At 36.6% G+C, this 13,266-nt stretch overlaps 1 protein-coding gene across 1 annotated transcript in view; it reads left to right on the forward strand.

The window, feature by feature from the left end:
• The first annotated feature begins 203 nt into the window (after window positions 1-203).
• The window catches only part of E2f1 (E2F transcription factor 1), a 66,307-nt gene continuing 53,244 nt past the window's right edge, over window positions 204-13,266 (forward strand). Inside the window, exons 1-2 of the mRNA XM_081769603.1 lie at window positions 204-560; window positions 12,560-12,810. Coding sequence (XP_081625729.1) covers window positions 12,634-12,810 — 177 coding nt within the window. The 5' untranslated portion in view covers window positions 204-560; window positions 12,560-12,633. The remainder of the gene's footprint in view (window positions 561-12,559; window positions 12,811-13,266) is intronic.

Genomic DNA, 13,266 nt, shown 5'->3' on the forward strand with positions numbered 1-13,266 from the left:
AACGAAAGAAACAAATCGTTTTCTTGTTTACCTTTAATCCTTAATACTTAAGAAATTTTCTCCCTATAACCCAATACAACACAATTTTCGGATGCTCGTTTAATTTTCTATCCTTATTTGCTTAAAAAATGTTATTCATACTACGTGGCCTAAACCGGAACTACGTAATTTGCGGGAAATACAAGTTCGCGCCACTTATTGTTGTTACTGGCTAAAGACGGCAGATGGCTGGTTTTTTGGGGGACGCGAGTCTGACTGCTTGTGGCGCTTTGCATGTGGTGCTGTATGGTGGCCATGGTTACGTCAAGGTTTTGGAGAAGGATTTTGTGTGAAGTTGAACAGTTTTGTGATATTTCTGTACTGCAGTTGACTTAAAAAGTGGGGTTTCATTCGTGTTTTGTTTAAATATTGGAGTATGTTATGGAGTAAAGTGTTATTTGTAAAACAAAAGACTTACGAACTTCATGTCCGGGAGTATGTCCCAAGGAAGTGTATTATGAAAGAAATTTTTAAAAGTTGTGAGAAATTCAATCACTGATGCAATGAGTACGTAGCAGTAGGTGAGTAACTTACAATATATTTCAATTATATTCTATATTTTCACTTTTAATGCAAATTACATTGAAGGCGTCACTTGGAGCTAGCGTAATGGTTGGTTTAAGTATTAAAACGTCAGTTTTTGCTTTTTCTGTGTTAAATATAGCAAATATTTCACATACGCAGACAGTTGTTTCTTCCAGGATAGTTTTTCTATGTGCAGATTGTACTTATTCTTTTACAATTTTGTACTCTATTGAATTAGGTGGCGTCGGCAGGATTCTCAACGGTTCACTGTGGGTGGAAGGTGGCTGGGCTACTCCTGTAACGCGAAAAAGAAAAAAAGTACACGCGATAGGACATAGGCGCTGTATTTGGTGTATGTCTATTATAACTGGATTGAAGTGCCGTATAGTTTAATATTCAATATACCGATGCAAGTTTGAAGCGTGCTTGGACTTGAAAATACTTGAATAGGCCTGCGCTACCATGTGGTCAATATACTGATGTAGTTCGTAGATTGCAGTGAGTCTGATTCTATGCCATATAGCTAAATTTTTCAGTATTATCTCAGTTTGCGCTTCTGTAATCGCATTTCTTCGTGATTTGGAGCGACCAGTAATCATAAATTACACAAAGGATAAGTTTTACTCGCAACTAATTGTATTTCCGGTCTTAACTTTTTTTTCGAAATCAGTTTTCTCGTGTTATTGGTGAGTTGTTGCCGTTTATAGTATGACTTTTTTTTTCAAGATTTAATACAGTTTTGCTGGTCTTTGGACAACTTACGGAAACTTGACTGTTGTCCAGCCTCGTGAGCACATGCTGGTATATGAAGTGTCAGGTGTTTTAAAGTAGCATTAAGTATGTAGTATTTGAAGGTACTTTCAGAAAATGTCTGAAACTTGTATTCTCGTAGCTTAGCAGAATCCTGGTCATTGAAAATTCAGTAAACGTAAATTCCACAAATCGAGTGATTGACAGTGATAGTTTATGTGATGATGCCTTTCTTAATGATCGGGTTTGCTTTCCACATGATACCGGTGTTTTAATATGTCCATACTGTTAGAGTAGTGAAATGTTCTGTGATTAATATATGCGTAACTATCACATTTGCACTAGCAAACAATAAAGATGGTGAATTTACTGTTGCTCAGCTTCGATATATGATCTCTGCTCAGTGGAGTGGGTTACGCGTATCGCAATGAAGTTACGTTCCAAAAATGTGAGAAATGCGTGTTTCGTCTTCGTACTTTTGTATTTGCTGACAAGGCGCTTTAAAATGAAGGGCCCATTTTCTTCTGTCAAAGCAATCGGTATATTGCTTGTTAATAGTGATTCAGATCAGGATGACTGTTTCGCCTTTCTTCACATTGTCAGTGAAGCACATTTTGATTTTGTACATTATGTGAGAAAGATAAGTGCGAAACTGATTCGCTGGGTTTATTTGGCTTAGCGTAATAGAAAGTACTGACCATACAATCTAGTTTTATTTACATATCGGTATTGATTTTAATAAGTATGATTAGCTAGTATGATCCCCGTGTTCGATTCCCGTTTTACCTAGGTGGTTTACGCCCGCCCAACTTGTCTAGTGACTAGCACACCCGCCTTTGGTGCACCTGGTTTTATGTTCGATTTCTGGTGGAAGAACATTGATATTTGAACGTATTACGGGACAGGGTTCTAGGGCACAGGCCCCCCCTTCCCCTTAGCTGTAATAAGAACAACGTGCCCTGCGGGATACTACCCCGCCTTCACTCGCTCACGCTCGTTCGGCAATATATTGATATTAAACTTTGGTACAGAAAGGAACGAACCTGCCTGCTAAACAATATGGGGGACCTTTCTAAAACCTTCCCGTGTTACGGTAGTTGCAATTCCAACTTAAGGCTCTTTGCAAAATTTACTCCCATTTTATTTTAAACTTAGGTAATGAGGATTATTAGAAAAATTATAAAGCGAGATAGCATCTGAAAAATGCTATTATATGAACTACTGGTAGTGATTATTTTCTTCACATTTTGTTTAGTGTATACATTTGAGTATCCAACAATTATATGATAAACCAATTCTATTTTCCGGTTTGTAAGAAAGTTTTGAGAAATGAACTTAATGGCATTTGTAGATCCTATCTGGCACTTTTTTTATATTCTTTGTTATCTTTGTTGTTCACAAGATTTTAACACACGCTAGAGTTGAGTGCGGGAGCTTAAACCTTAATTGCACATCATATATAGCCACAATGAAAAAAATATATAAGAATGGCATTTAAAATCTCTCCCGAAGTCCGTTAACTGCTTCGGAGCTGGTACTGTGACTTGCGGTGAGCCATTGTGAACAACCACTGTCGCTGTCGCGCCTGCTCCGTGCGGACACATTTACTCGCTACAACTCTGGCCCCGTGTTGCGCTCTTGCCCTGATTTGATTAGGTGGCATTCGTGCTTTTGTGGCCACCTAACACAGGTTTGTTCTTGTTTTAATGCGCTGTAGTTTCTGTGCTTTGTGTTCACACTGTATTTATACTCGTGTTTGCATCGCACTTGCAAATATCGAACGTAATGACTACTAAATGAGTCAGTCACTGCCAGGTGATTTGGGAGAGGAACTCAGTAACACTAAAAAATATGCTAAACTTAAAGCAATATGCGGTTTGCATCATTCATCGAGCTAATGACCCAATGTCAACCTCGTGCAGAATAGAAAGTCAAACTACAAGCGCATTCCAGTTTATCTGACGCTGCTCAATCGTCCCTATATAGGGAAGGTTCTAGAATGCTGTCTGCACACCTAGGTGAGGGTGAGTTAGTATCCAAATTGCTTCCTTTATCAAGGTCTAATACTCTATTCACATAGTAATGCCGAGCGACTAAAGGTATATTAGTATCCAGGTTGATTACTTCCTTTATTACAAGTCAGTGAGAATGCGGACCAATTTTTTTAGGTGTGCTAGGCCAGGACCTTATTCGTAATTCCTTATGGCATAAAACGTCGGATGCTTCAAAGGAGAGACAGGGAAGACTGGGTTTACATTAGCATAGGGGCCGAGTGGGGTCAGTGGTTAGATTCCAGCTCCCGCTAAGTCGACTTTGTGATTAGCAACCTTCGTGTGCGTCGGTTTTCTCGGAATTCTCCCGTCCTCTCAACTTGAATCATTTCGCCATTATTATCCATCTCATTCACCACCTCGCTGCATAATCGTTGGACGTTCAACTCCGCAATAGCATCGGTTGTTGGACGCAGATATGAAAAGTGCTTTAGGCCGTGAGAAGGAAGTCTTTAGGCAATGAAAGGACTAATCTTCCATTTTGCATATACCCACCTTCGCTAGTGCGCCTGCTTCCTGCACGGGCCCTGTCTTAACGTGGACTGTATACAGTACAGGTTGATACATGTTAACTTGCACTGTAAGAAAGATTGCATGTCGATGCTAGTTTCTGCAGCGGAACGGCAGATGCTAACATCAATTTAACCCGGACTGAATAGTGATTGGCATCTGACATTAAGGTAAGTGTAAAGGATCGATTATTGCAGCATCCTATTCCATATCGTTCCAATGTGTTTTGTATGGAACAATAATATTAAAGATACTTCAATCAAAATTCGACATGAATATTTATGTATAAGTATTTCGAGATATTTCTTTGACAAAACCCTTCACACTTCAGATGACGTCCTAGTCGAGCATAGAATCCAGGAAGTCTGGAAGGAAGCATCTATAAGTTTGGGTATCATCCCAGTATTTGCCGGTTTAAATGAGAACCTCATTTACGATAACTAATCTGAAAAAGCTCTTGGACCGAATAGTCACTGGGAATCGAACCAGGGACTTCTCGTATCAAAGACGAGAGAGTTAGCAACTACACTAGATGAAACCATGTAAGTTGAATGTTCCAACTTTGCCTCAAAGACAAATTGAACCAGTAATCAGAGGATAATTCCTGCGACTTTTAGACTCTTTACTCAATGCAGAGTCTACCAGGAGGGCCGCGGCTCAATAGTAGATCGTTCACCTCTGGTGCATAGGGTCCTTGATTCGATCCTAGCTCGCGTTTAGTGAACTTTGTGGTGGGCAAATTCCATGTAAGTATTTTCTCAGGGTTTTTCTTCTTTCTTCATTCATTTATCACAGTCTCCTTTAGCCTAGCCGGCATAATCGTGAGACGTAAAACTAAATGATTTAATTTCGTTTTTATTCTTCAGAAACATGCTCCCAACAATGACTGAACAAAGAAAAGAAAAAATATAAAGTAGTGGAATATTCTGATTATTTTTGTTCTGCCATCTATTGGCGGGTTAAGCCTTTAGTCACATTAAGCAGTAGGTCTGTTGCGTCATAAGTGTTGGGAGTACTTTAATTGATCAGTGTTATTGTATATTGACTACAGTTCTTGTTTGCTATTCCATTTCTGACCCCTTCTCCCACCTTGCCTTATTGTTTGAGCTACAGAGTATTTTGTCAACTAATTGACACTGTAAGGCAAATTTTACCAACCTTTTTGTATCCTTAGTAGCTAATATCTCGAATATTTTAGGGAATATCAATTTCTAAGATCCACAGGGGCTTAAACCATGTTATACACCACTTTTAGCTTCATCAGTAGAAATTTTTGGTTTCTATATGAAATAACTTACACATTTTCACTAATGTTGAAGTTTAAAGTATGTGAAGATCTTGCTTCTAATGTTATTTGACGTGACTTACGGCTATGAAAATTTATACTATCTAAAGTATCAGTAATATTGGAGATTCTTCACCTACTAAGAGTACAAAGAAGTTAATACTATTTGTCACGTAAAATGTATTTCATATGTTCTGTTTATCTGCTCGAAGTTCCAAATTATTTTTATGTTCACCGCTCTTTCAATTAATAGCAAGTATCTTACGATTATTGCTGGCTGCGTGCCATAATTTTTGCGACTGCTGCTGATACATTGATATCGAAGTCAGTTTTCACGGGAAGTCATTTCTAACTTAACCAGTCCTATAACTAAGATAGAAGTAGTCTTCACTAGGGATTAAAAACTAAACGAATATTCATTAAGAGAGATAGCTTAGATTATTTGTGTGTCGTTTGGATGTGTTGATTCTGTGCTTTTGTTGGTTTTATACGTTTTACTTTGCGTAAATTTATTATTTATTGCAGGTGATGCTTAGCCTTAGAGGTAAGTTGTTCATAGCAATCGATTGCCCTAGGCTATAATTGAACATAATAATTAATGTTGACTTAACTTCCCCAGGTTTCTTCAGTGGCTATATCGAAACTTCACCTGTTAATCCGACTCGCTTGGCTCATGGCACGGACCCAGTTTCTTAAAACTTTACCGTTATACAGACGCGTAATCTGTCCGTCAACATGTCAGATTCGTCTCTCAAATAGCTTTAATTGGGTGGAAGGATGTTTTATTGAATCTTCTTGGATTTCACATGTAGCATTATTTTTATCTTCATTTTGTCAAGGTGGTTCATCTGTACTATAACTGGTAATATTTCAAGATAGTTTGTGCAGTTAGATGGTAAGACGGATTATCAGTTGAATTTCTGTTTAACTGCTCATAGACACACGAAAGCCTATCAAAACTGATCGGTAACTTAAGTGTCACAGCCCTTTCTGAAGTAAACTTACAAGCTATGTCGCATTCATGCATAAGTTGTTTCTCTTGGGGATTTTTACATTCAGATTGAGGGAGAACTGATGGAATGAATAATAGAATTTTTTGTACCAAACGATTGTTAGTAGAAATTTTCTCTATCATAATATCCCACAGACTACTGGGATTTGAAGAATCTCTTTAGTTTTGAAGGGAAGAAAGTAAACTGATAGAACAGTTCTGTTTTCCTAACGTTTCAGCTGTAAAAGCACGACCACCAACCTGTTTCCTCATGTGGTTTAGTGGTCTCTTACCCTCCATGAAGAAAGTTCAGTTGGCTTTACTAGTAACTTCTTCGGAAGCGGGATTTAGTCCAGGTATTTCAGATTGATGTGGTAGGGAAAAATCGTGAAGTTTGATACTTTAATACCGACAAATGCTTTATCTTCCTACTGGGTGTGGTTAGGATGCTTGTGTAACAGCTCGATATTTGTTCAAGTCAGAATATTTAGCATATTTAGGTAAGATTTCGCAAAGGCACTCTGGCCATTGAACTTCGCAGTTTTTAGATCGCAAGGTATGTGGGTTTAGCAAGAAGAGGGGGTTTTAAGGTTAGATGAAGTTGCAAGTTTTATTTCCTATATCATTCCCAAAACAATTTATTCGTTCTAGTAAAACCATATGTACAGATTGTTTTCAGTTTCTAAGTTGCCATGCCTGTGCCGTATGTAATTATGTGACCTTAAGTCTGGTAATTAATGAATCTTCTTCAGCATGTTTAACTTTTCAACTAGCGCTGACAGGGTTTTGTAGTTTTTAAGTTCAGTGTTGGAATATAGTTGCATCAGTTCGTTGCACGGCATTTTCTTGAACCAAGTTTATAGAACAGTACGGGTGAAGTGTTTGCATTTCTCATTTCATGCTAAAATAATACTAATAATACATTGCCGCATACTTCGTGATAGAACCTAGGAGTCCTATACGTCATGTATTCTAGGGTAAAAAGTACTTAAATATGTTTGTTGGTTTTTGTTCCCAATTTTAGAATTATAAGGAAATGGGCGAATTCAAGATAATCGTTAATCTATTTTTCGTGGATTGCTGTGTTACAGGAAAAATAACCAGGGGTAGTACGGGCTAAAATATTCAGTCTTGACCTTAGTAACGTAATTTTGGAACTCGTTGACTTCTTCACGTACACTGTTTATAATGTCCTTAAATTTTCCAGGGTTATATATTATCGTTTTTCAAACTAGTTTTCGTTTTCTATTTTAAAGATGTACAAGGAATTTCACTTAAAAATGCAGTTGCGTTTACATAGTACTTTTCAACGTGGAATGCAGTAATCTGGGATAAAGGAATTTTAAATATTGTGTTCTGTGGTTTGGTAATTTTTCATTTTTAGCCACTTTCACATGCACTATAGGAATTTTGCCTTAGGCGTTGCGAACTTTGAACTGTCATTGAACTTTCTCCAATAATTTGAGGTAGAATTTACTAGTCAGCTTTAGAAGTTTTCATAAGCAGATTACGTAAAGCCTTTTTACCAGTGCTACAATTACTGTTATTGATTTAAAGAAGTAATCTGAAAGCCAAGTATGGAGCAATGAGTTTGCTTATATCTTTGGATCCGAAATCTCAGGAAAGCTGTGAGCATAATATACGGGATAAACGTAGAATTTAAGAAGCTGAAGTAGGAAACTGTTGGCCAGATGTATACTCATGTCCAAAATGATTGTCGCATATCTATAACCGTCTTCTTGTAAGAATATAATTTGATAATGATCTTGCAGAGTGACTTTTAATACTGATACTATGTGTATAGTCGGGAAATGTATATTTGTGGTAAATTTCATAGGAAAAGAATTATAAATACGAAAATTAGAATGAGTAAAACAAGATGCTCTTAAATGGACAAAGTTTTATTTTCGTTTTATTATTCTCATTTACTGCTCTTTTGAAATGAAATTTGCCACATATATGTCTTTGCCGATATTACACATACTAACATTATAAGAAATACCGGGCAAATTAGTTATCAAATTATATTCCTACAACAACAAATTTATAGACATACGACAATAATTTTGGACATAAGTGTACATTTTGTTACTCCTTTAATTTTTTGCTGTTGTTTGATAGGCAACTTTCTAATAGCACATGAGATATTTTGGTACAGAAGTTAACAGATTGGAGGGAAATGAACTGATAAACTTATCCATATTAGTAATTGTCCCTGAATACTTTGAGTTGTTTTTTACTTCCCGAAGACATTGAATCCTTGCATTGGAATTTGGGGATTCGTCTTCCATAATATGGTTTATTCTCATTCCTCGTTAGTTGATACATACAAAAAGGGTCATTCGAACTAGTACTATGAATCTGTTCACAGGAGTCACTTTTTATAGCGAGTCACCTTTTATATATATATATATATATATATATATATATATATATATATATATAAACTAAAGTTACTTTTTAGGGTGGTAAAGTGCCTTTTTCGTGTGATTTGTTTTGCATTGGCAGTTTTCTAATATATATATATATGTATATATATATATATATATATATATATATATATATAATATATGAATAAATGAATAAATGAAAAAAGGCAGCAACTTGTTACTCATTACTCTTCTGAAAGCTTCAGTACTTGCTTCATATGTGAACCAGTCAGCTTTATTCTCACTTCAGCTTTTATTCTTTCTAAGGCACAGTGGATGGTTGGTGGATGCTTAAGCTCTCAAGTTCGGGTTGATAACCCTTCTGTGCTTATTCTTTCTTCTATCGTATTAGTCTTTTAGTTTTCCCTCGTAATAGTTAACGCTTCGTTTGCGTGCTTCATCATGTTCGTCTTGTTATGCTTCTTGTATGTTCTTCTTAAGAGTAAGTGATGAATTTGAATATGTCATGGCTTTGAGAACTCTGAATGTTAATAATATATGGGATGAAGAAATTCGCAAATGGGCCAGAACTGGTTCCACTTATTCAGAAGCTTCTTAGATCTGCTAAATCTGTTTACCGTAACTACAAAGCATACTTAGAAAACCAAGAAAGGAGAAAGCTCAAAAACTAAAGATGAAACAACAACAAACATAGAGGTGGTGGAGAAATTGACAAAGGGAAAAAGGGGCATGATGTGTTTTTGCTCACTTTTCAACTATTTACAAGAAACCAGACCACTATGAGCCCTGTGTTCACTGTAATGAAAGGACTTGTGGTTCGATGGAAGCCATGAGGATACCTGGTCCATGGAATGTTTCCCTGGTTATTTAATTTCCTACTACTTTATTCCACTATTAACTTGTACTTATTTTTTTAATCTAGAGGTGTTCAACGGTTGTTTCTGTAATACTTCCATCATTGCTTTCTTGCAGTGATTTCTATAGTTACAAGAATTCATAGTTTATCTCGTTTTGGAATCCTAAGATCGATCCGGTGCTTATTACTTGGTTTTCAGAATTGTCCTCTTTGACTGCAAGTTTGTTGTGCAAACCATCTGGGCAGTGTAACTCACCTTCTAGTGAAAGAAAACTCACGAATTTCATACCTAAATGTACTTAGTTTCATTTTTCAAAACTGTTACGAATGACTTGCTGCAGCGATCCACCAATTCATGTACAGAACTTTGTTGACCGTGAAGCAGCTGCTTACCTTAAACAAAATTCTACGATCTTTAACAATGCCTGATTTATGCACCTTGTCATTTAGGTTTTGTAGATTGTCTGGCTGCACGCTTGTAGGCAAGGTACAGTTGTTTTGGAGTGAAAGGTACGCTTATACAAAGGTTGGTGGAAAGGTTTCTGCAATCTGCTTACACTAACGCTTGTTCCGATATTACAGAAGTCGGAAGAATAGACCTTTCAGTGTTTAAATCTATTAGTTTATTTTTCACAGCAGTTTATTCGCAGCAGCACAGTCTATTCGCTTATTATATCCCGAGAAATCGCTCATCACACATAGATTTTCAGATGTGGGAAATCATTAGATCATCAGATGTGGGAAATCATTAAACGAAGTCATTAGATAATAGTTCAGGTTGAGTACAAGGAATAAGTCATTAATTCGACATTTTTACTGGACAAAAATCAACAGTTTGATGCGCCAAGTGGGAACTTGCGTTGTGGTAAAGAATGATGCGACGGTTTGAGTTTTATGCAATTCAGTGATGGCCTGGCAAGCAAATTTTTGTGCATCAGTCAGCATGTACAGCCTTTCGATCTTCTAAACCAAGGGTTGCCACATGTCCAATGTAATCGAAGAAACAAGCCATCATTTCTTGGCACCACTCTTCGAACAACTTTTTTTTGGTTTCGGATTTGTCCGAGTACATCCAAGTTTCGTCCTTTATAACAATGTAGTGGTTGGTTGGTTTTCTCGGAATACTCCAATTTCCTTCCACATTCTCATTCGACCAATTCTTCTATCCGTATTATCTTGCCTTAATCAGTCTCCCTAACCTAAAGGGGCCGGGTATGTTGGACGTTAGACTGAAATTTTTCATTTACAATCTAGTGCATTGGATTTGATGTTCCTCAGTTGATTTTTTATTATTATTTCTGTACATCAATTGACATGTGCCTATTTTTGTGCTTTGGCCAAGTTTGTGGAATGTAGGTGACAATGCAAAGTCGTATGTGAGCGATTCCATTTCAAATCGTCCAGGGTGGTCCACACGACTATCTCAGATTTAGTTTTTTTTTTTTTTTTTTATTTATGAGAAACTACATACAAAAGTGACCCATATTTTCTTTTTGCTGAAAATATTCCCTTTCGATATGCATCCTTCCAAGATGGCGGCTCTCCTCGGATTGCTCGAAACACTGAAAGAGATGTCAAAAGTTTTATTGTAGAGAAACGAGTGTACTTAGTAACATAATCGCAATAGTGTGTTTCGGTGGAGGAACAAAATTCGTCTGTTGACCCAATAGAAATCGCGCGATTCACTCGCAATGTTGCTAACTTCAAACATTTTTTATTTCTGTCCGAACCATCTGCTTCTAGCATCGAAAGTTACACAATAAGGTCTCTTGAAAATGTAAAGGACTTAAGTTTCTGATTATTACATCCTACGTTATCTATAGTATAAAGAAAAGCTAAAAATTTCATTAAGAGCCATGTTTGGACGCCATTTTCTCAAAATCATCATTTAAAAATCTGAATTGTTTTCAACTTTTGAAGTATTTAATATCCGTTAACCTTTCATGCGACTGCAGCCCCAAACGTTCGCAATTAATTACTGGAATTTCGATTTTTGTACTTGAAATGTAAATATTTCCAATGGACATTTGGATCGTGTATACAATTGGCAATTTGAAGAGCATTATGAAAATTTCGAGTTGAATCCTGATGTCAAATCAAGTAGAAAGGTTCCTATAAACATGAGCGGGCTTCTGCTTCGTTTTCGATTTACAGGGTTTCTAACTCGGGACCCAAAATAGGCTCGCGACAATGGAAAATAAAGTGTATGTTTCGCGTTAAATCGGAACCTATGCATTAAAGTTAAGATGGAATTCAGAAGTTTATTTGTATCTGTGATGATTTTTACGTGCGTAAGGACGATGCAATTCGGTTGAAAGTGTTGTCAACTTTATAGAACTTCTATTAATTTCCAAATGACACTACATGGTTTTTATTTGATTCATTAATGATTGTAAACATCACATGAAGCGCAGTTTTCCTCACACGTAGGTCACATCATGATTTAAGAGGTTAAAAGAAGGCATGTCTTCATTTAAGTAAATACGATATGAACAAATTGTGACCAGATATAAAGAACAGAACTAGGGTTGGTTAGTTTTCTACATCTGATAACCTGCCTAACAAGAAATAGACAGTACTAATCATAGATTTAATAGAGTAAACCTAGATGATGGTTGAATATTTTTATGCGAAAGATTTGAAAAGCCATAAGAAATTATATACGGATGGATATTTTACAGGTGTAGGGAGACTGTTCCATTGAATTGAGTTTTTCTCCTTTATATTTTCGTGGCTATGTGAGACGTGGTTCTGTAGGCTTACGTGGGATCTAAACAATGAGATTAAACGTGGGGATAAGGATAGGTTCGTGAAAGGAACGCAATTGATTGGATAAATTAAGCCCCAACTTGTATGTATTTTCATAAATCCTTCATGGTAACTTGATAATGTCCTACTTCGGTGAAATTGTGTTGTAAGGTTCACCAGTTATCGATTGGAATTGAAATTGAAGGTAGTGGGTGACGTAACCCTCTCTCCTCTTAACTTTAGTTCATAGCTCAGTTTTGCTGTAAATGAAATGTATATAATACTTTGATCCAATTTTGTTTACTTTTTCAGATGTATTAGAAATTGTAGGAATAGGTAAATCTAGAGATTTATATTTTGAGTTGAAATTCAAGCCGCTCTGAAAATGTTAATTTACACTTTCTGTATTTGTAGGTTTTTGTTTGCGGAGTGCTGAACTTGCGCCGGTGCACTTGACGTTGATTCTGCTGGCCTTGGTGCACTGAGACATGCCTCGTCGACGTTCGCTCGAGGGGACGCCGGATGTACAGAAGATCACAGCTCTTGGAACGTTGGACTTATCGTCTGAAATTATTATTAGCCCCTCGTATTTACAGGACCATGAGTATGGTCAAACGCCTCAACATCAGATCATCAGGAGACCGACGTTACCTGCAAGATCAGAGGTACCATTTTAGTTCTTTGGCCACATTTCGTCAATCCTTAATTTGACTACTACCTTGGATTTTATTATTCTTAATATTTCGAAACAAATATTTGACTTCGTGAAAGGGTTTCTATGGAACTGAATGTACAACTGCAAAGGTCACTGTCTAATGAAGGACTAGAAAGATCGACTTGTTGGAACTGTATAAGAGGAAGGAACATTCGAAGCCATTGTTCATGTTCGAAGGAACATTGTTTGGAAAACTATAATGAATTCTATGTGTGATTATAGAAAGGTAGAATTTGATCAAGGTAGATTCAAGTATAGGTAGAATTTGGTCTATTCACGAGATCTTCTGTGACACTTAGAAATCTTATTTTAAAACTAATTTTTCTTCTAACAATAGATGCTTTAATTTTTCTTCTGTTGTATTTTTATTTTTTATATAATTTCTGCTCACCACAGTAATGTATAT

This window comes from Thermobia domestica, chromosome 8, assembly GCF_964235325.1.
Source record: "Thermobia domestica chromosome 8, izTheDome1.hap1.1, whole genome shotgun sequence".
NCBI lineage: Eukaryota > Metazoa > Arthropoda > Insecta > Zygentoma > Lepismatidae > Thermobia > Thermobia domestica.